General features: G+C 36.0%; 1 protein-coding gene across 2 annotated transcripts in view; it reads left to right on the top strand.

Annotated features, from left to right (window-relative positions):
• The window catches only part of LOC149088766 (corticotropin-releasing hormone receptor 2-like), a 125415-nt gene extending 108983 nt beyond the window's left edge, over positions 1-16432 (top strand). For both annotated transcript variants that reach the window (XM_089253088.1, XM_089253086.1), the window contains exons 4-11: positions 261-364; positions 519-648; positions 2524-2680; positions 2874-3004; positions 6232-6317; positions 6986-7121; positions 10279-10320; positions 15790-16432. In XM_089253088.1, the coding sequence (XP_089109214.1) occupies positions 261-364; positions 519-648; positions 2524-2680; positions 2874-3004; positions 6232-6317; positions 6986-7121; positions 10279-10320; positions 15790-16059 (1056 nt within the window). In that variant the 3' untranslated portion in view covers positions 16060-16432. The remainder of the gene's footprint in view (positions 1-260; positions 365-518; positions 649-2523; positions 2681-2873; positions 3005-6231; positions 6318-6985; positions 7122-10278; positions 10321-15789) is intronic.
• The last annotated feature ends 7178 nt before the right edge of the window (positions 16433-23610 follow it).

Raw genomic sequence — 23610 nt, 5'->3', positions numbered from 1 at the left:
TTTTATAAAAGTGAACCAAAGTAACCCGTGCTTACAGTAACTTTTTTGGATGGTGCGCGTAAACTCTTTCATTCTCGATAAGAACCTAAGGGAAAAGTTTTTGAACCAACGAAAAATTGCTATAATTAATTATCAAATTATCCAGAGACAAAAACTACATAATCACGAACTACCATAATGATTATGATTGTACTGTGATTTTGAATTGATGCTTTTTTTGTTCTGGTTACAAATTTTCCATTTTTCTGCTACATTTTCAGGATATTCCATCAGGTCACTTGGCCGTGAGCTACATCCTATTCATCTGCTCCTTCATATCATTGCTTGCATTAATAGCTACTCAGTTCATCTTTTGTTACTTCAAGTAAGCTTGATTTTTCAGTAATTGATGTTGCACTGTTCTTATATAGCCACGTGATTCTGCTGCAAATGAAAGAGTTATTTCATTTGCACATAACGGATATTTGGGAAACGTGAATTGATGCTTTCAGGTTTAATTTGTTATTATTCATTTTTAGGTCATTGCAGTGTTCGAGATTAAGAGTCCACAGAAATTTGGTGGCTTCGTTAATAATCCACTCGATTTTGCTTATGATCATACCATCAGCTGTCATATTTCAGTCGAATCTGCCATCATACAGAGAAGTGGTAAGTTGATGATCAATGAAATACTTGGAATAGCATTCTTGTGATGTGCAGATAAGGGGGTCCGAATCACAACTGAAGACATGTATTTTCTTAATTCATGTTATCTGATTTCAACTGCGAATGTCGGTCTGATTAGTCTAATGAGGGAGCGAAAAGTTACAGTGGTTCGACAGAAAAAACTTTTTGAATCGGTACATATTTTTTTTCTAAATGGTATATTAGATGTATTTATCAAACATAGGCCATGACTTTGAGTTTATGGCCGAATGAATGAATGAGTCTGTTCCAGACTCTTCCACGAAGCTGGGCTGGAAGAGATCTTGGCAACGGGATAAGTCCAGTTGCAAAGTTCTGGCGTTCATTCATTGAGTTTATGGCCGAGGACTCGAGGACTTCTGAAATTCCAAGTACAGTCATACCTCGGCTAATATAGATAATTCGTTCCGGTATAACGTTAGTAAGCTGAAATGAGATTTTCAATAGGTTTCTATAGAAAATCATTTAACTCGGTCCACACACAGGTACAGCCCAAAATTTTAAGATAAGGTTTATAAGACACTAAAGGAGCACTGTAAAAAAGTCGGAAATTGATCGAAGGCTTAAAATGAACGACTTCAAATTTGAATAAATTAGGATTAAAAACCGGAAGGTAAGTTACTGAAGATCGTTTCACACCATGGGCATAACCAACACCAGATTGACAATCTGGACAATCTGGTGTTCACACCACTTAGTGGAATTCGTAGGTGTTCTCATCCATTTGGGATTTGGTCAGCTCATTTCTGTGTCTGATACATGCAGGTGGAAAAGAAGCTTTTAGAATGTCCAGACTGTTCAGTTTGATGCTAAGAGTCTTGCACTGAAAGAACGCGTGCTCTGAAAACATACGCTCTTATTTCTCAATTTCATTTCCTATTATCTTAATCTTTCATTTTGCATGGAACGATTCAAAAACTTTGAGAGAGAGAAGTGGAGGCACCTGCATCTTGAAAACGATTCCGAGGTGGAAATGAGCTAAATTCGAGTTCGAGTGAACTGTTGAACCAAACTGATGATGATTGGCGCAGAAATGCATCTCTTGACGCAGCTATTTTATGTTATGTTATATGCATTCATATCGATGCAAACGTTCGTTAACCGTATCCGAATTCGCTAGCCGAGGCAGAAAAATAGAGAAAAAAAAACTTCGTTAGCCGAAAAATTCGTAAGTCAAAGAAGTTCGTTAACCGATGTATGGCTGTATTCAAGTTAAGCAAATCTGAGTCGTTGTCCCCCCATAAATTCCTAAATAGTTTAAAAAGTTCATGAAAATTAGGAAAAATTGATACTTGAATAGGGTTTGCGAAAAAGTTATTCTCACAAAGGAAGAATTTTTTTTTGGTGCTGACAAAAATAAGTTAAAATATTTGTCAATTAAGAGCCTGCACGAGAGCAAATTAGGAGTGATTGGACCTGTGAGTCTTTCTCTAATCTCTTCTGTATCCGAAACGTTTGCAAAGCTTCAGCCGACGGTGGCTGAGGTAAAACAACTTCAATAATAGTGCTTCATCCACTAATCCCAACATCACAATTTAAAGCTTATGTAAGCACCAGTAACGGGAAAATCCAGAAATGAACTGTTAATCGTACACCCTAAATTTTATAGGACTCTAATTTGCATATTTCCAGTCTTTTCTGTCGTGCAGCGTCATCTATCGACAAAATTTTGAAATAAGTCTTTTCATTGTACCAAAAAAAAAAAAAAATTTCCTGTTCGTGAGAACAACTTTTTGTGAAACAGCATTCCAATATACTACTTCCTTCAATTTCTTTTTAACTATTTACGTATTTATGGGACACCCTATACATTACCTTTCTGTAATGGTTTCTATATAGGATTGGTTGTGCAAATTCTTGATGTCGGGAAAAATGTATGCTGCCATGTCCAGTATAAAATGGATGTTCATAGAAGGTCTCCTCCTCCACAGTCGCATCGCAGTTTCGGTCTTCAGACAAGACGCGCCGTTCAAACTGTATTACGTTATTGGATGGGGTAAAAATTTAAGTTTTATTTAATTTACAAATTTATCTAATGAAAAAGGAGTTCGACGAACAGTTTATTTTTCTCAGAACGTCACATCATTAATATTAGATCAAAATTAAAAATTTATTCCGTTTCAAGTGCCGTAACAAAGTGTGAAAAATGTTTTTTTGACAGTTTTTATTTTTCAACTTATTCGATGCAGGCCTACCCATGACGTTCGTATCATCCTGGGCGTTTGTAATGTCTCGAAATCTCGAGACCCCGTGCTGGCAAGGGTATGGCAAATCAATGTATGTCTGGATACTAACTGGACCAATGCTGACAGCTCTACTGGTACGTGTTTATTTTCCAATAAATACAGAAGTGTATTCTAAGTAAACTACAGTCGACGTTCGTTACAACGAGCCCCATCGTTCCAAGAAAAACGGTTGTATGTCGGGAGGTCGTAATAGAGAAAGTAAAAAAAAAAAAAACTAACCTATTTTAAAAGATAATTTCATACTGAGATAGAACAAAAAAAAACATCATATTATTCATTTTGCTGTAATGTAAGCATTTGCAATGAAAATGCAGCAAATGTTAGAAAATAATAATAAAATTGTAATAATTAATTGCAAATGCGCGTTAATTTGTGAACCAAATTTCCAAATGTCAAAGGTCGAGTTCAAACACAGTTTTGACAAACAAAAATCATGGAAAATCATGGATTTTTGTACATTTCTTTGCAAAAATAAATATACTTTGAAGGTCTAGGACTATTGATTGAATGGTCTTTGAAGGGCGCTACATTGAATGAAAAATAACATGGGATGAATAGGGAAAAGTTTTCGACATATCGTACCGGTCGTTATAACGAACGTTGAATGTAGAAACATTTTTAATTACAATATGAATTTACTGTTTCTTTTTTGTACAAAATCTTACATTTCATCATTAATTCAGAAAAGCAGATCATGCCGTTTTAGAATCGGTCATCAGCACTAAATCATGTTTGTAATATTAGCGTAGATCAAACTCACTAATCATTCGGGGTAATCAACTTACATGGTGCAACTAAACTTTTGGTTAGAACTGTAAAGGGTGATAGAACCCGCAAAAACAAACAACTTTTACCATACAATGTGGGGTCGGAAAGCAAACGACGAGCCGCTAGAGGGCGCCTGCGTGGTGAAAATGGGGAACACAGTAAAGACGAATAATAAAGGACAAATAATCTTGATTACCGAAAACTTCACAACAAATGCTCAAATGAGCGACCACCTGCTGCAATACAGGCGGCACATCAGTGACGGATAGCAGCTCAATGACGAGTTCTGACGTTTCATTCAATCCAGAAAATGCGCCCTCTCGCTGCTTGCTTTCGGACGCCACATTGTATGGTAAAAGATGTTTGTTTTGGCAAGTTCTATTACAAATTACAGTTCTGACCATCAGTTTAGTTACACCCTGTATCTCAAGACCGTCATTTCAACTTTTTCCCGGGGGGGGGGGCAAAGAGAATGTACTAAAAGTACGCATATATATATATATTTGTATATACGACGTTGTATATATACAGTATATACCATTTGTAGTGTATTTTCAAAAGCCACTGCCCGACCCTAAATGACGGGCCTGCCCTATATACATACATGCGGAATACACAAACTTGTTTTTCCTCCTTTATTATTTTCAATAGGATTTTTTATCAATTTTCCACACGAAATAATATTATTTTAATTTGAAAACAGAAAATTAGCACATTCCGAGTTTATTATTATAATATTTCCGTACATAACTAATTAAACTTCATACGAATATCCACAAATTTACGTGTTTGAAAAGTGGAATAATTTACATATATTCATGGAAATTAGGGTTATGCTCTCACCAACCCCTGCTCATTTGTATGAATTTAGAATGATACTTGAGGGAGTTTTAAAACTGACGAATAAGTTATATCGTAAATACATTCATGAACTTTAATCACATAATCATTCGAGTACGCCATTAAAAAAATATGCTTTAATTTTAATATTTCATGTACTCAGAGTTGGATTTTTAATTTCTCATAACTTCTTTTCCTATGTGTATATGTGTTTTTCATATTCTCATTTCATATACCGTGTGTGGCAAAAGTTCGTTCGATCTTTAAAATTTAATTAAAAAAGGAGCAGATGATAGAAAATTGCGATTCGCACGAGTGAAATCAGAGTGAAATCGGATTTTTTTTTAAAGAAAAGCTTCCAAAATTTATCGCCAGAGGTCACTAGGATGTAATGTAAAAAGCCTATTATGCAAGTCAGGCTGCCTGCATCGAATGGAGAGAATTCCACGTGCGTGCATCAATCCATTTCATTGATGGTCTGATTTGAATAGATCGGCTTAAAATATTGCATGACAGTGCCAGCTATCGGTGACGTTTGTAAATATTTTTTTTTAACGAAACGGTGAACCTCTGCGCTTATTATACAGAATTCTAAACGAGAAAGAAGATGAATATCTTCTATACTTCTTTCCCATAGAGGAGTGGTCAATTCCTTTCCAGTGTAGGACGTTCCAAATGCTTCAGTCGAGAAATTCCAAAAATATTTCTTATCGCTAGTTTTTTGTTGGGACAAATGAACTACTTCTTGGCGCCAATGTGGGACCACGATGTCACATCTGTATAAGAACGGAAAGAGGTGCCCCCCAATCCCCAATTTTCTCCCGTTTTTTTTTCTCATCCGCTTAACTAATGCCAGCCATATCCACCATGCTGGTAAAATGATAGCCAAAAGCGGTATGAAAAGTTACCAAACACAGACTTCTGGTGACTTTTTGCAGTGAGCTAATCTCCATTCCGCCCATTCCATTTCGTTGAATTTTGTTCAATGTCTGAATTTCGTGCATTGGCCGGCGAATATATCGATCCATATTATTCGGGTTATCGCCAAGTTGGCGTACTTCTTTTGGTAATTATGGCATTTATACTTGTGGTTAGCTATGGCAACCTTAGCGATCAAAGGAATCGGGATATTTATATATAGGGATATATTGGGGTCTGCCGAAGTCTGAAATTCGACATCGGCCTGGTCAACTGAACTGGCCAATTTCTGGCTTTGGACGCAACATCTATGAATAATGAAATGTGTAAATATGTTTCTATAATTCGCAAATTTAATAATTTGTAAATAGGTTTATAAGGTAAATGATTTATTTATGCACAAATACATGGTACACATAACAATTTTTTTTTTGAAATTTGATCAACAATTGGCCATATTCATTCACCTATTTACAGAGATCTATCGTTTATTTACCCTTTCATTTACACGCTTCTATCAGTTATAAGACGATGTTCTGCACTCTCGGTCAAAGATGCACCATAATAATACTGAACTGTTCTATAATGAATAACTGTTCAGTTAATGAACTGATACGTCTCTTTCACTTATGCGTATTTGCATCTTTTCCCCTTGTTCTCTTGCACAGACGGAATATAAGTGAGACATCATTGCATTCTATTTATTAAATATAAAATATATATTTTTTCCCTTTGATGCATGTAACACAATCTTCCGAAACTTACGTTTTTGTAGGTCAATACAGTTTTTCTCATCAACATAATAAGGATACTGGTCACGAAATTGAGGAGAAGTAAATCGATTGAAACAACACAGATAAGGTAATTTTTGACTTGACCTTTTGCTTAAATTTGATTACTTTATCGAAATAAATACATCTTTGCGAAAAATTGAATGGCTGATAGAAATTTCAAACTATGCTTCAATACCCTGAATTTTTTTTATTAAATTCAGGTACTCTTAATTTGAATTTCAATACATTCAGGAAATCATTATCTATTGATAGGCGATGAATGAAACTAATTCATAACGATGTAGTTTGATCATTATTGGTTGAATAATGTTTATATAATATGAAATCGACGTCTTTACATCAAAGCTTTTTCCTATAAATTCTATTTCTTGACGAGAAAGTAAAATCATGGAAAGTCAATGTATCGGAATTTTATAGTTTTCTTCGAATAAATACATGTCAGATGCTTGTCCGATATCGATCTCGTTCATGAATTATACAAGGAAAAATATTTCGTGATGGATGGCAACCTTTCCATAAATCATTGGACTTGACTGGAATGTTTCCGTAGACATGATTCTTGTAGCGGAAAGTAAATGGATTTTTGAGATTGAAAACTAACTGCATATATTTCCGATATAGTAATTCATGATCAGTTTATACGTTACTAAAACAACTTGATATATTTTCTTTAGAATAAATTTTAACTCGATAGTGATTCTTGTGTTTATTCTGTTTTCGTGATTTCTTCTATAGGAAAGCGGTGAAAGCGACGGCTCTGTTATTCCCTCTACTTGGAATTACGCACTTGATGTTCTGCATCAATCCGAAAGATGATTCCATGTTCGAAGAAGCATACATGATCACCAATGCTGTTCTCCAGTCTTCACAGGTAATCTGTTGGCAAATCTTAAATTGATTCGACGCATCATGAGCCCATAGATTAGAGGTGTACATGCGAATATGGCGCGACAAAATTCAAATTTAAATTCAAAATTACTGAATTCGGAATCAATTGTAAGAATTTTGCTCTGAATTTAGCAACTGACTCCATTTCTATAATTAAATTTCGTGAACATCTCGCCTATTTTACTTTTAGTTTATATATTGCCTTTGCAAACCTCATGTTCAATCATGTTATAGACCAGTAGAAAATTCCTAACTTAACTATATGCGGAACATCACGGTAAATATAAAACTATACTTAACAGTATGGCTTTTTTTTAATCACTAAAAATATTGCAAACTAACATAAATGAAAATTTGGCAGTAACGTACATAAAAATTCAATTATTTCTGATCAAAACCGATTCCTTACTCGTAATCAGTTCTTTCTTTGGTATCTTCTTCAGATTTGAATGCGAAGAGTAGTTTACTCTTCTCAAAAAGAACGAGAAATGTTCGTATTCAGATCATACATCATACGGAATACATGTATAAGTATGCATCGCGCAAACTTGTTACTTTTCTAGTTCAAAAGATATCCTTCAACAGACTCTTTATAACCATGTTCGTTATACGGGAGACTCTTTTGAATATAGACAGTCGACTTTGCTCATCCATCGAGACTTGTTTCTCCCACGGTATCGTGCGTTTTCTCATTGCACCTTGAGAATTTTTGTACCGAAAAGAAGTACGATCCTTTATCTCGAAGGAAAAAAATATAATGGTAGGTCCTTTTTATCTTTCAAAGGGAGACTAAAAAAAAAAAAAACTGGAAATAAGGAATAATAATGTGCATCGGGGTTCTATTTCTCAAGTAAGGGAAAACTCTTCATCTTGCCTTTTCTTTCTATCTGGTTTCTGAGGAGAGTTTCGTGTTTTAAGAAGAAAGAAAATCTTATGCGTTTGAAAAATACAGACACTTTTGTTTCCATCTTCTTTATATAAACGGACGTGTCTTTTTTTTCTTCAGAAGAAGAGGAATCATCTGCGAATAAGACAGAAAACTTTCTTTCATCTTAAAACCTTACGTCTTGTTATCCACTCGCTTTGTACGCATGTGCTCAACTTTTTTCTCTCTCTTTGATAAATCTTTTTACCTCTTTCTTTTGATAGGCCAGAAATTCCCATTCACATCCATTTTGTTTCCATGGTTATTCTTTTTTTTCTTTCAGTATTTAAGCTTAAAACATGTGGATTTGAGGACGAAACAAAACGCTAATAAGATTCTAGTCTAAAAAAAAGGTTCTACTTACGATTTGGTTTCACTGGGATAAGAATATGGAAATTTGTCGTTCATTGAACTGTGGATTCAATCAGACAATGAAATGGATGGAGATGGACCAATGTTCTTGTTTGGTTTGATGACACGATTATGTTAATATTTCGTTTGTTACTATTACTGATATGGTTTTTCCGCATTTAACGCTGTTCTTTTCCAAATTTCCTCCGTTTTTTGAGTTTGAATATCTCTGTAAATATTGCACTTGGAAACATGGAATTTTTTCTGTTGGAATCAGGAGAGACAGGGTAATAACATTTTATCAAGAAGTTAGAGCACAGAGAACCGTATAGAAATTTAGATATTTTTTTTGTTACACACTGTAATTTTTGAACGCCTTTTGATAATTTTTTAAATTGGAATCATACCTGTCGGACGGATGGTTGATGAGATGAAGGCCATGCTTACACTTACAAGATACCCTGTATGACATCCATATTTTTTATGGACATCTTTTTTCAGCCAAATCGCCCAAACTTTTTGTTTTATATGTTAAAGTTATTTATTTCTTTGTTCTCTATATTTGAATATTGCACACATGATCGAGGAGAGTACAGGAATAGAAGATAGGCTTCAATTTCTTCACGGCTGGAGATTAAAATAACAACCGTACTTTTTGGGCTGTTATGTCGTGTGCCAGGCTTTTTACAAGCAGACGTTCCGTCCACTACTGCGGTGGACATCATCGGTGCAGATGACAGCAAGCGAGGAGATAGAACGACCTTCTTAGAAGATCGTGACCTACTGACGTTTTTGGCTCAAAGCAGTTGGAGCATCTCAATCTTCAACCGCTTTTGCGTTGGCTGAAGAACCAACCTCGTTGTTGTGGACGTGCCGATGTTCGTGGGACGTGGTAGCTTCTGATTGGGTGGCTGGAGATCAGAGTCTTCAAAATTGAATGAGGGATCGGAATTCGAAAGCGTTAGTTTTTTTAACCGTCCTGATCTTGGTTTTTAGTATTGTCGGGTGTCATGTTTTACTCAAATGTGGCCCTTCTTCTTTCCTATTGAAATTTTCTTTGTGTTTGACGATCGCTATTGATTCGCAGTTCAACCTGGAGTAGAAATGCATTTCTGAAGAGATGTCAGTGTCTTGGAGGTGGATGTCGGTCCCTTGAGGAGGGCATGCTCTGCAACAGAAGATTGTTTTCGTTCTAACCAGGCGACCGTGGTGTTGATGCTTGGTGAGCCGAGTTTTTATCGAGCGCAAAGTGGTGATGATGTAGAAAAACACTTCGAAATTTACTTATATTGTTTCTGTAAGCTCATCTAATCTAATCGAGCATTCTCGATAAATCAAGATTTTGCGACTGCAAAAGCAAATAAAAAGCTTTAAGCACTGCAAAAATTACCATTCTCGGAAATACAGAAAGTATCGTTCTCAATAGAGAAGTTAATATAGCTAATGTCCCGGAAATTGATACTTCATTCATTTTCTTGAGAGCATTTTCCTTGAATGAAGAGATTACGATTGTGCGAGATAATATAGCAACGACCTTACACATTATTCCATAGTGCCTAATTGAGAAGTATTAGCTTCACTCACAGTAAAGATGAGAAGGTTTTTCATTAAACTAATTATAATTACAGAAGGAAAAACAGATCAGAGTTGCAGAGAGCGGAGAGATTATTTCTTTTAGGAGAAGTCGATTAATTTTTATGGTGATCCTCATTTGTTTCGGCAACTGAGTTAGCCTCGCGCCTTCATTAAATCAACGTTAATTTGATTTGTTTTCCGCACATTCCATTATTGTTCATCTAATTTATGCCTCCGATGAAATGAACTCGGCTTGAATGCCCTTGTTTTATTTTTTTTTCTTTTACAGGGATTCTTCGTTGCGGTTCTTTATTGCTTCATGAATTCTGAGGTAAATAACACGCAATAAATTTCATTAATTTCTTTTTAATGTGTTCCGAAAGGCGAGAATGAGACGTGCATTTTATTCTAATGGCGAAAAGTAATGAGCTGTTCATTTTTTGTTTTGAAATGCAAACGATTTTTTTCCTTTAAAATTAGCCTTAAATTGGCATAGTAATGTGATTACTTTGCTATTGATTTGTTTATTTTAGTATTTATACAGTTTTTTAAAACTTTACAGCAGACAGAATTGAGATTCCAATTGATTTTCATTACTTTTTACACCTTTCATCCCCGATTTCTCATCTTTTAGTTTAAAGACACTAACCAAGAATTTGGCGAAAAATATTTTCTTGTATATCTTTTATATGGCCTCACTCGTCCTCGTGCCATTTTACTCTCAAAAAATGTCATTTTAGTCTCTTTAAAAATGGACGATTTCGAAAAATTAAATTTGTGGCATAAATGAAGAAATTATTTAAATTTTCATTTTTCCAAATTAAATTTTGAATCTCACACCTTAAAGAAAAAAAAATTTATTTATTTTATAAATATATATATCTAATTTAAATACAAATACAAATACAACGCCACAACAGGCAAATTGCCCAACGAGGTGGCTGACTTAAGAACACCATGGATCCCCGAGCCATTTTTTGGAGGCCCTACCTACTACTACTACACCACACCCCCCCCCCCCCCGAGACCCCCCAACGAATCGGTACATGCGGGAAATGTGCGTGTACGTGTAGGGAAACCTGACGTGAAGTTTTTCTTGTTTCTCTGTAATGCTTGTTATGAGTAGTGCTGCCATCTGCCACTAGTTTTTCTAACTATGAGTGAAGTGTTATGATTGAATGATTTTATTGTTGTAGGACTGTTGCTCTCTGTGGCGAGACTTTTTAACGGGGAGATCGGCTCGCATTTGCGCCTTGAAGTTGGGAACCACAGAAAACGGTCGAGTGGATGTGTTGTGAATTTTGTGTGTTGTTGAATTTGTGATTAATGAAACTGATGTTGTCGTAAACGTATAAATTACCGGTTCATTTGAAGCTCTGAGATATAAATTTGTTTTAATAAAGAGATTATGAGATATATATTGGTTGCTTAAGAGACTTAAAACGAGAACGTCTTCTGGATGGGGGGGGGGGGCATTACTTCTCTGTGTGATCCACTGAGCTATAAGGAAAGAAGTGGAGTGAAGAATTTGCGAGTCGTTCCTATGCGACCGCATTGCACCCACAATTTTGGAGCGAAGTGGGCGAAACATTCCCTAAATGTGTTAATGCAATAGGGCATTACAAAATACAAGACCTATACATTCCGTTCTTTTTTTCCCATTTCGGCCAATAATTGTGCATTCTTCGTCTTAAGAAAAAATTATAAAAATAAATACTTTCGTACCAGAAAAATACTTTTTTTTTTTAAAAAAAAGCTTAAGAGGAACTATTTTTTTTTTTAATTAAAAAAAACAACAACATGCATTTTTAACATGTTTTGCATTTTGGTGAAAGCTTCCACTTGAAAAATTCATAGCAGTGAATGTTTCCGCGAATTACATGCGGAGAAAGAACTTTTTTTCAATGCAAGAAATGAAATAAAAATTTCTGGGGAAAAAAAAAATATTGTTTTTAATGACATTTTTTATTTTAAACATTGTATATACTACAATGTATATACAGTCAAACCTCGTTAGTGCGTCACCCGGTCAACACGTCACTCCGCTTACCGGATCACTTTTTGGAAGTATCAATTATCCTCAACCTGGAATTGGCACAACTATGGCTCACTCCGTTTAACGAGTCACTCCGCTTATCAAGTCATATTTTTGATCTCCCAAGAGTGACTCATTAACAAGGTTTGACTGTACATACAAGCTTTTACATAAACAATTTAAAAACAGGTCCAGAGAGTATAATTTGGAGTATTACAATCACAATTCACAAGAGCACTTATATGTTTGCCGTCAAATAATTACTTAGTTACAATGCAAACCTTTGTCTAGTATTTTATACAAACTCTCTAAATTTGAAGAGATTTTTTTCTCCTCCAACATATGCAATTATTCACAGCATATAAGAACTTCTTCAACATTAGATATTTTTCATTATGACTCTATAACCATGGCCCCCACAAGGGGTGGGCTAACAAGGCACCAGCCCTGGGGCCCGGGGTGATTTTAATCATTTTTTTGTTTTTCACGCTATAAATTCATCATAAAGGGGCCCAGTGAAAGTCAGGTCGGGGGGCCCGTAAAAGATCCCTGCCTAGGGGCCCTGCTTCAGGATGTCGGGTCCATGTCTATAACTGTCATGATTTCTCACATTGCAGGGGTACCAGAAACTAACACCTTTGCAATATTACATACATCATACCTTAACAGCAATCAACACATTAAAGAAGATGACCAGGTGGCAGCCCAAAATTTCAGTAAAAGATATTTCCCAGACGATACATTAAAATTTAAATGAACTTGGAACTATCCAAAAAACTTTGCATTAAATAGGCATTTTCACAATTATAGTCGAAGCTCAAGGTAGACCAGCGGTGCCGACAAGACTTTCTTCTCATAGCTTTCACCCATTGTTTAAGAACTTGAGGGTTTTGAAGAAGAGACCTTCATTTAAAAACACAAAAAGTGTATTCATTACTATAGGCTTCAAGAATGCAATATAATGATATAATGATAACTGATGATGTAAATAGTATTAATTGAATTTTATTACTCCTCATTCAGTCCCCCCCTCCCCAGCTTTAGAAAATACACTAGAAATTATATATATATACAGCCAAATCTCGTTTTAACGAATATCGTTATAGCGAAAATCTTGTTTTAACGTATACTATAATAATCCTCCTCGGATAAGTTTACATAGGGACAATGCAAAAACCTGGAATTCCTTTATAACGAAATTTCGTTATACCGAAGTGATTTCTCCAGTCTCTTGGATTTCGTTATAACGGGATTCGACTGTACACACACATTGAGTATATGCTCTTTGCCACCCCCTCCCCCGGAAAAAAGTTTAAATGACGGTCATTCCCACATTATTTTCCCAAAGTTATGTGCAATTAAAGGCAGAACACGATATCGCCATTTGCATATATGCAGATGGATAACTACACTAATGAAATAATATGAAAAGAACTGAAAAAAAAACAACAACTCAAGATGGAAGTTTTCCCATAGTTTAGATCAGTGGTTCTCAACCGGTGCTCCGTGTGAACTTTCCAGGGGCTCCGCGGCCGCTCGAGAAAAATCCGTCACACCCACTTTTGTATTCCTTCGCGTCGGCTCGCGCACATCCTTGTTATTGTATGGGGGACTCTTCCAGCACCTCTTAGAGATTTGCCACAAGTTTGCCACATTTTGAAACAAAGCATCCTATTTCGTTTCTTATTTTGGCGCAGAATCTTCCTGATTGGCTCACAAATACAGCATAGTGATTGCATGTGGGGCATGGAAATCGCCTATTCTGAGCCAGATCATTTCTTTCCCTCACAACGAGATACTGGCATGACAGGGAATTTTTCCCCTGAATATTCTGAGGGAAAATGGACTACTTAGTGGTTTGATCTGATTTGGCGAGTATACTTTACTACCCTCTGATATTTCACCAAATGGAAAGGCCTGAAAAGTTACCATTTATTTTTTTCTGTCAGCCTCGTCGATTTTGGTAGACTTAAAAGAAATTGTTTCAAGTTCTGTTTCATTTTAGAAGTGTGTGGGGGGGGGGGGAAACCCAGCTACTTACTATTTCTTTCTCTGTGAATTGATGCATACCGGGAAGTTTTGTGCATTATATGTGGCCCTGAAGCAATGGTTCTCAACCTTTGGAAGCCCGCGGCCCGGTTGAGTATTTTTTTTTCGAGTGGAAGGCCCGGTCATAAACACGACTATGGAAAATAAATGGGGAGGAATTAAAAGATGAATCACTCACACAGCCCGGTTTGTCTGATGCCAGGGCCCGGCGGTTGAGAAACACAGCCCTAAGGTATCTATGATACATGATTTCAGAGTTATGCGTGTGTCACGTTCGAGAAGTGTTATGTCATCTTCCTCCCATAATGGGAGCGAAAGTAGCCGATGTCTAAATTTTCTTGTTTATGCAAGAATCATGTTGGAGATGTGCCTACCAGTTGAAGACACAAACATTCCAAAGGTTTTTAAAAGAATCTTTGGGTCAGGCAGGATTTTATGAATGGATTTTCTAGGTCCCAATGTGTGGCGACTTGTCACTTGAAGACCCACCTCTCCATCAAGATATCTTTTTTAATAAGTAGAACAGACGAGAACATGAAAAGACTTGCGGTACCGTAATGCTTGATTTTGTTTTTTCGAACAATCAATGAATCGCAAATATTGACTGACGTTCCCAGAGCCCACGTCATTTGATGCTTTCCAATGAACGTGTTTTGCTGTTTCACACCGGAAGCCAATAGAACTTGATACAAACAAGATTTCAAGTCTGCCGCCACGGAAAACTCGAGGCCAAATGGCAGATGATCGTAAAGAAAAGTACCGCATTACGAAAAAATGAAATAATTATCATGAAAATTTTTGGTAGGTTATAATTTATAATTAAAGCCTAAAAACAAAAAAAAAATAGTTTTTTTCAAAAAACTGATTGGTGCATAACAAATTAATTTACCTGATATATGGAAAATTTTGTTAGCACTATGAGCTTACAATAAAAATGAGGAAGACTATTTCATTATTTCAAATAGATTGGGAGTGAAATGCATTATTATAATACATAACAATTGATATTTATTTATTTTGCAACCGAAGAAGCCATTTTTTTGTTATAGGCTGGGATTACACTATAAAAGTTTTCTAGAAGTACTTTTATAAAATTTTAAAAATTCAACCAGTAAGATTATGGGTTGCATTTGCTCGAATGTAACCTATGAGCTTTATTGGTTGAATTTTTCAAGTTTTATGAAAGGACTTTTAGAAAACTTTTATACTATAATACCGGCCTTATACATTTTGCAAAAAAACAGTGTTTTACTGCATTACGCAAAAGTATACTGCCGTGGACACTTTTCAACGATGAAACGTTTATCTGAATTTTATTAATTAAAATTAATTTTAATTAAATTAAAATTAAATTAATTAAAATCAAATTAATTTTAATTAAAATTAATTTTAATTAATAATTTAATAAAGTTTTCTGTCACCTGGCAATCAAAAAGTTATAGAGTTATGTTACTTCAAAATACCAACACCCTTATATAAGGGATGTTACGGGAGTTAAAAAGTTGGTGGTACTTTAAAATACCGTCAGTACTGAAAGGATTAAAGGTCATTCCTCAAGGAAGCTGCTTGGTGCACTGAGATGTATGAGATGTTCAAATAAATTCGCCATGCCAATCAGTCCGAATCAACATCTTTTTTGTGTCCCCAACCCTCGTTCACGTTCATTGCCCAGTGACATTTAATTCAATTGATATTATTCTACATCTATTTCCTCAGGTACAGACTGTTCTCCGAAACAGCTACCTCCGGGCTATCACGAGAAGGAACCCTAACCATAGATACGTGAGAAACAGGAGCATACCACGGACATCAATGGCACTGCTGTCACATACTGAGGTCTCAACCGCAGAAGCGTCACGACACAAAGTCGTTCCGTGTAGGACCGTCGTGATACCATTGAAAATGATGAAAGAATGCAAAATCGGGGACAAGAACCGAAAATCCAGTCAAAGGGATGGAGATTCGAAACGAGGTTTTGTTTACTGAGATAATGAAATGGGATGTGTATTACGTGTATTTCGAATTCAATCACTTGGCATTACAATCAATAATGTCTCTTTCATCAGGCACAAAATAGAAAAAAAAAATGATATGATATTTACCAAAATGATGTAATTTACGACAAGGAATGATTCGAAAAATTTTAGGTATTCTTAAACAGTGTGTATCTTAATCATATCTCTCATACAGAAGACTCGACATATTATGGTCAAATACCCCGCTAAAAATATGTAATGTGTATGAAATGTGTGTGTTTAACATTTTTGACATTTTTTTTTTCAAATTAATTCAGATAGATTTGATGAGAGCAGTCACTCATTCGACAAGAGCTTAAAAAAATGAGGGTAATTACATGTGATTCGGATATTGTGTGGATTTGTTTCCGAACTTATTTATATTTAATAAATAAAATTTAAAAATTGAAGTGCGGCAGTTTTTTTTATATATTTTGATTGATTATTTTCGTACTTCTTAATACTGCATTTTACGATTTTCGATCATTCGACATGAAGTTCGAAAATTCACTATTGGTACTGAAATTTTATGTGATATTGGATTTTACGAGAGTTTTGGTCTTTAATCTGTTATATAAAAAAGCTTTAAAAACTCCCTTGAAAGGAAAAGCGTTTTCAAGCTTTTGATCTGTTAAAGATCTTGAATCTTTTAAAGAGTTTTAAAAAGGCTTTCGAGGCTTTTAGAGGTTTTTAAAACATTTTTAGAGTTTTAACTCATTAAAGACGACTTTGATTTTTTAGAAACAAAAACAAAAAAAAAACACTGAGTAGAACCACTCCTGTCATTGGTAACGAAAAAAATTAAAATTTGGAATGGCAAATTTTCTTGCTGACTGGCGTCGATGGGTTAAGGGTTTTTGAAATATTTTTCGAAGATTTCAACATAATTTTAGAGGATTTCGACGATTTCAACATGATTTTAGACGCTTTGGAAAAACATTTTTAAGAGACTTTTGAAACATTTTTAAAGGCTTTCAACATAGTTTTAGAGACATTTGAATGCTTTCCAAGATTTAAACAGAATTTTAGAAGCTTTTGAGAGGTTATAAAATCACAAAATTTTATGGAAAGATCCAACAACCTTTTCAACTCTTTGAAAAACTCATACAAACCATTCAATTTTTTTAAAATACTTCAAAAAATTGTAACGGGTCAAAAACAGTTTCATTAGATAGTCATGAACTCCCCCCTTCTTGAGATCCAGCTCAAAATACAAGACGGCACCAGCCTGAAACAGGTCTTCGACGACCATTTCGTTCTCGCTAGTCGCCACCACACCTTCTTAAGCCGTTGCGCACTTCAAAGTTCAAAGACATTTCGTCCACCGCAGTCTGCTTCAAAGAAGTCTGGGAACACAGCATAGAAGACCCCCCAAAAGGTACGAACTTAATTACAAACTCGGGGCAGCGAAAGCCTACGTTCTCACTTCAAAGACAGTTGAAAGGCTCTAAGTATTTTGAAATTTATCGAAAAGTAAAAATTTTCTCAGAAATAATTCAAAAATAGTGGAACGTCTTATTTCTATTTAAAAAAAAAAAGATTTAAAAAACAAAATTAAAAAAAAAATCTAAAAATACATGAATACGAAAAAAATAGATCTAAAAGTCAACACGTGATTTGATACCAAAGTTTTGGTATCAAATAAAATCAATTTCGGGCTTATTAATGCCTGGGAATAGCAATATTTGATGAAAGAAAAACCAATTACTCCCTCTCTGGACGAGAATTGAATTCTGACAACCTAATAAGAAAAAAAAAATCCAATAGAGCAATGGTTCTTGAATATATTCATGTAATCAAAACAGAACATCCGACTTTTTCAAGTTTGTAACTGAGTCTTTGATAAAACATTCTACAGTATTCGATAAATCTAGTGCATTTCTAGACCTTGTCAACATTAACCAGCAAGTCTTAGATAATATCAGCGGAATTTATTGGGATGGGGAATACAGTTCCATAAAATATGGGAGAAAATCTTCAGCCGAAATCGACGATTAAAACAAAATACGAGTCATCTAAAAGACATATTTGGTTTGTAAGAAAATCGTAATCTAGTGAAAAATAGAGTTTACGATTGGAAAAGGATTCCCAGACTATCTTATAAATCCAGATAAATCTCTCCTTAATATTTGAAGTAAGAGGTTATCTCGCTATGTCGTCGGTTGCTAAAGAAGTTTAGACGCATGGAATTCTCTCTTAAATTGAAAAGAAGCCGAATTATTGAATATAATAAGGATTATCAAGTAATTTTTTCCATCTATCTATAAAAATATTATTCCAACATTTGAACATATGAACCTATACTGTGCTGTGATTCTTAATAAAAAATAAGTTTTTGCCAAAGAGTGAAAAATTCGTTTTCTGAAATGTCTAGACACAACGAGGAAATTTCACGATCGGTCGTCGAAATATGCGAATTTGCCACTTATGACGTCACCGTCGATCAGTGTTTACGCTCCCCACGCGATAGCATCAGTTATTTGACATTCTGAAAAAGTTAAATTGCAATATACCGATTTTTGGCCGGGATTGGTGTTTGGTGAAGTAGTAGTAGTAGAAGTTGTGCAAAAGTAGCCCCGAGGAAGCGTGGTGGAAAGATGCTCGTTTACCACCGTGAAGGTTGCCGTCAGGTTCCAGCTTCAATTAGTAGTTTTCAAAGGTCAAAGTAGTTTTGTGTGAACTCAACTAGTGTCTAAACTTTTCGGGTGCATTGTATATTACGGTAAATGTGAGATAAACCGAATATTATGCATAACCATCGACCATTTTGGTAAGTTTGATACATTTCCAACTAAATTTCTCACTTTTACCGGTGATTATGCATAACACTCACCTTCATTAAACAAATTAACGAATTTTTATGCAATCGGACTTCAATATAACAAACTCCTATTTAACTAAGTCTACAATCTCGGATCCTGATATACTTGACTCACTTGAGAATTTTTTTTCATATTTATCAAATTCACTCATTACACTCACTAGGGTATTATGCGTAATCACCGGGTAAAACGATAAATTTCAAGCATTTATCAAATTAAACAGGCACGTTTATGTATTGAGCCGATGTAAAAGTGATTGTTTCTCAGTATTTATAAAATTTACTAACGACGCTTGAATATTATGCATAACCGCTGTAAAAGTAATAAATTTTAACCGATTTGCCACATGCCCCGTAACATATAAAGTCGAACGAACTTATTACAATCACGGATAATGTTATCATTTGGGTATTGTTGAAAGAACGGAACAGACCAATATCATAACATGGAAAGAAATCGTTTGTACTTATCAGGACTTTGGATAATGTTATCAATTTCTTTTCGGTCGAAAGTTTTTTTTTTTGAGCGTTCTGAACCTTAATGTTTAACCAAACTTTTTTTCCCCCCTGTGGGTTATCGTTATCACGCTGCAGAACTATGTAGGAGGCTAGGTGTTCTTTCCTTCCTCCCTTATTGATAAACATTTTCGTACTTGATGTCGCAATCGGTCCGTAGTATTTGCTACGATTTCTGAACGTGTGGAGTTGTTGCTTTTTGCAATGGACTTCCTATACTGAAGGCAAATGTAGACGGAAAAAAAGCTCTTTCCGTGAATTCTTGGACAGTTTCTTTCAGTTGTCCAGATTCGAATTTTTTTTTCACGAGAGACTTTCTCAAGGGAATGTACCGTATGCAGTAAAACCCTTTTTAACGGACACCCCTTCCTCCTGCCTCTTTTACGGTCATGCCTCGTTTACGGACGAAATTATCTATCCTGCCGATGTCCGCAAAAGAGAGGTTTTACTGTATTATAAAAATAACGTGATTCGTAATATACATTGTAGACAGTTTCATTCTGTTGTCTCATAATGGCTGAATTAAAAAAATGGAGAATTTAGCTTAAAGGCAAAAAATAAAAATTCCCGTTTTGGAATAAAAAAAAAATAGATCGATTGAGCATTTTGCAAACAATTATGGCGAACAAAAATCAGTTGTCCCGTTTTACCAATATCCGTGTACCATATATCCCGTTCGACCAAACGGGATGTATTGTTACCATACTTGCAAATGAGACATTCCCTCGGGTATACAGTCCACGTCACTCAATTACATCGGGACTCATGGGTTCTGGTAACAATAACCGAATGATAACTATATTCAAAAAAGTGTCATTTGCAAGTACGGGGACCAATACTTCCTGTTTGGTCGAACGGAACATTTTGTTAACCAGTATGGGAAAAGCGTGATAACTCGGTTTTTCTTCCCGTTTGGAAAGAGCAACAATTGGTTGCAAAATTGTAATCTCCCGTTGCTTTTATTGTTGTTATTATTCTATTTCAAAACGGCATATTTCTTTCCCTGAAGCTCAAATCCTACATTTTTGTCATTCAGTCATTGTGAGGCGTTCGAATGGAACTGTCTAATTTATATCACGATTACGATATTTTTGTTTAAGTACACTAACTTTCATGGATCTCTTGAGAAAGTCTCCCAAAAAAAATAATTTTAATCTAGTCAAAGAAGTTGATCAAGAACCGAAGTAAAGGGCTATTTTCATCAGTTTACCTTCAGCATAGGAAGGCAAAAAGCAGCTCCACACGTACATGGACCACAGTGAATACTACGAACTGAATCCGACATTAAGAGCCGTACGAAAATGTTCGGCAACAAGACAGGGGGAAGAGAGATGAAACCTGTGGGTAGTCTCTTACATATTCTTGCAACCTGATAACGATAGCTTACAGGGGAAAAATGAGTTTACTATACTTTACCATCAGAATACGCACAAAAAAACTTTTGACATAAAAGACATGATACAGTAAAACCCCCTCTTAACGGACACCCCTCAGATGCGGCCATCCCTCTTTTACGGTTTAGTAATAATTTCCCCTTGTATAATAAAAGTATGCATTTCAAACCCCTCATTAACGGTCACCTCTCTTTTACGGACGAAATGTTTTGTCCCCACCGGTGGCCGCAAAAGAGAGGTTTTATTGTATTAACAACAACGTGATCCTCACGTATTCCCAAGGGATCCGCATGATCCATCCAGGAAATTTGTTAGTGTTAGTAAACATCCATGCCCGAACCGGGATTCGAACCCAGACCAGCACAGTGAGAAGCTAGTTCCCTAACCACTCGACTGCTAGGCGGCAACTATTATCCCCAAATTCCCGATAACAATAGACGAATTTTTTAACATGTTATATTGATCTGTTAAGTTCTTTGCGAAAGTGATATTAATACCAGAATGATAACATTATCAATGATTCTAATAAGCAGCATCGACTTTAGTTTTCATTCTGTCATTGTTATCAGAAACACCCGAGTACAGGTGTGATCGCATTAAGCGGCGTGGACCGTACATTTTGCCAGTCGTGATTCACCATTTGTTTCGTTATGAACCGAGAAAGTAGGATAAGAATTTCTTTTTTTGTATTGTTTTCTGGTAGCATTTTTAGCAACTGAAAATACTACCTGTATAGCTATCAAAAAATAAAAAGAATCCAGCTCAATTGAATGCATTTAAACTTCAATTTCAGTTTCTTCAATTTTCTACGTTTCTGTCACTATACGGGTATAGTTGTCTTTTTTGGTCTTTGTTATTTCTGAGAATATTAAAGAATTCAGATGTTCCGATTGGGAAAAGTATTAGAGTTCCAGGAATTCTTGTCTGTGAGTTCTGGAATTAATTGCATCGGAAAGTAGATCGAATGCTCTTGGAAAAGGAAGTTTCCAGAAACTTCCTGGCACAAAGACAAAGAAGAGAATTAATGAGAATGAAGTTTTGAAGAACACGAAGTTTATTGATCTGAGACAATCCCAATGACACTGCATTCTTTCTTTTACATGATTATTTATAAAATTGTAGGAAATTACGAAGGAGAAGTTCAAGTAAATTTTGAGGGGAAACATTTTTTGTCGTATTCATGTTAATGTAATTTTAACGTAAAATAGTTTTAAAAAAATATATAAATATTTAAAAACTACACTGGTGAAATAAATTAAGAGAATTTGCATATTTTATCTAATTTCATGAAAAGAACTGAATATGAAACCACTGCTTCTAGACAAAAATGCAAATCTTGTACGTCAAATACGTAATCGTACACGTGTGTGTAGGCGGAGCCAGTAGAGAAACAGGCTTTATAAGCGCGCGTAAGTTAAGACGCATTTCGTTCGCTAGCACGCCTCGGCGAATTTCTTAGTATTATTTTGCAGCAATCGGTTAATTTCAAATTGTAACAGTAAAAATGAATAACCACCAACGTTTAGATGATGGAATGAGATTGCGAATTGTAGGGAGGCTAGAAGCAGGCCAATCTCAAGTCCAGATTTGTAGAGAGTTCAATTTAACGCCCAGCGTCGCGTGTAACTTATGGAAACAGTTCCAGCATACCGGATCCATCGAGAGAAAGCCTGGGCAAGGTCGTCCAAGAGCCACGACGGCCAGAGAAGATCGCCATTTGTCGATTATAGCGAGGCGTAACAGGAGTGCTACAGCTTCTCAGCTCTCTCGTGACTTGTATGCAACCACAGAACCCGGTGACTGTTTCCAAAAGACTTCATGAGAGAGGGTTGTTTGCAAGAAGACCTGATGTTTACGTCCCTCTCACTTCTACGGACAGGAGAATCCGTTTATCATGGTGCAGAGAGCATAGAGATTGGAGTATGGATCAATGGGCGACCATTCTCTTCACTGATGAGTCCCGGTTCAGCCTAAGCACTGATTCTCGCCGTACGTTCATATGGAGAGCACCAGGGACCCACTACCTACCCTCCAATGTCCGCGAAATCGACCATTATGGCGAAGGAGGTTTAATGGTCTGCGCAGGCATCATGTTGCATGGCCGCACACCTCTCCATGTCTTTGAAAGAGGCACTGTCACTGGTGTGAGATATAGAGATGAGATCTTGGAGCCCTATGTTCGCCTTTTCAGGGGTGCAGTTGGTCCTGAGTTCAATTTAATGGACGATAACGCGAGGCCACATAGAGCTCTTCTGCTCGACGATTTTCTAGAGAGTGAGGATATTCGCCGGATGGATTGGCCAGCCAGATCTCCAGACCTTAACCCTATAGAGCATGTTTGGGACGCTCTGGGGAGGGCAATTGCAATTCGCAACCCCCCTCCGGGAACCATCCAGGGAATGAAAACAGCGTTGCTGAACGAGTGGGACCAATTGCCGCAGGGAATGATAAACTGCCTTATTTCAAGTATGAAATCACGCGGCGAGACCTGTATATCTGTAAGAGGGGGGATCATACCCTCATTAACCCATCTATTAACCCATTTTTTCGTTTATTCTGCAACCGCTGTTTCATAACTTCCGACTCCAACGAGTGTTACGCCCGATTATGCGTGTGTATTACAATTATTGAATGATTATTTGTTTTGTATTGTATCAATGTATGTTCGTATCAAATTTCATTAAAATCGGTACAGTAGTTCTAGAGATAATCGACCAAGTCTGTAAATTCTCTTAATTTCTTACACCAGTGTAATTGAAGTATATATTTTTCCGATATTCCGATAATTTAA

This window comes from Pholcus phalangioides, unplaced genomic scaffold (genome assembly GCF_987345545.1).
Source record: "Pholcus phalangioides strain wild (caught in Gottingen) unplaced genomic scaffold, Ppha-v1.0 ptg000003l_1, whole genome shotgun sequence".
NCBI classification, from domain to species: domain Eukaryota; kingdom Metazoa; phylum Arthropoda; class Arachnida; order Araneae; family Pholcidae; genus Pholcus; species Pholcus phalangioides.
Note: the sequence above shows the minus strand (reverse complement) of the source record. Positions and strands in the feature narration are given on the sequence as shown.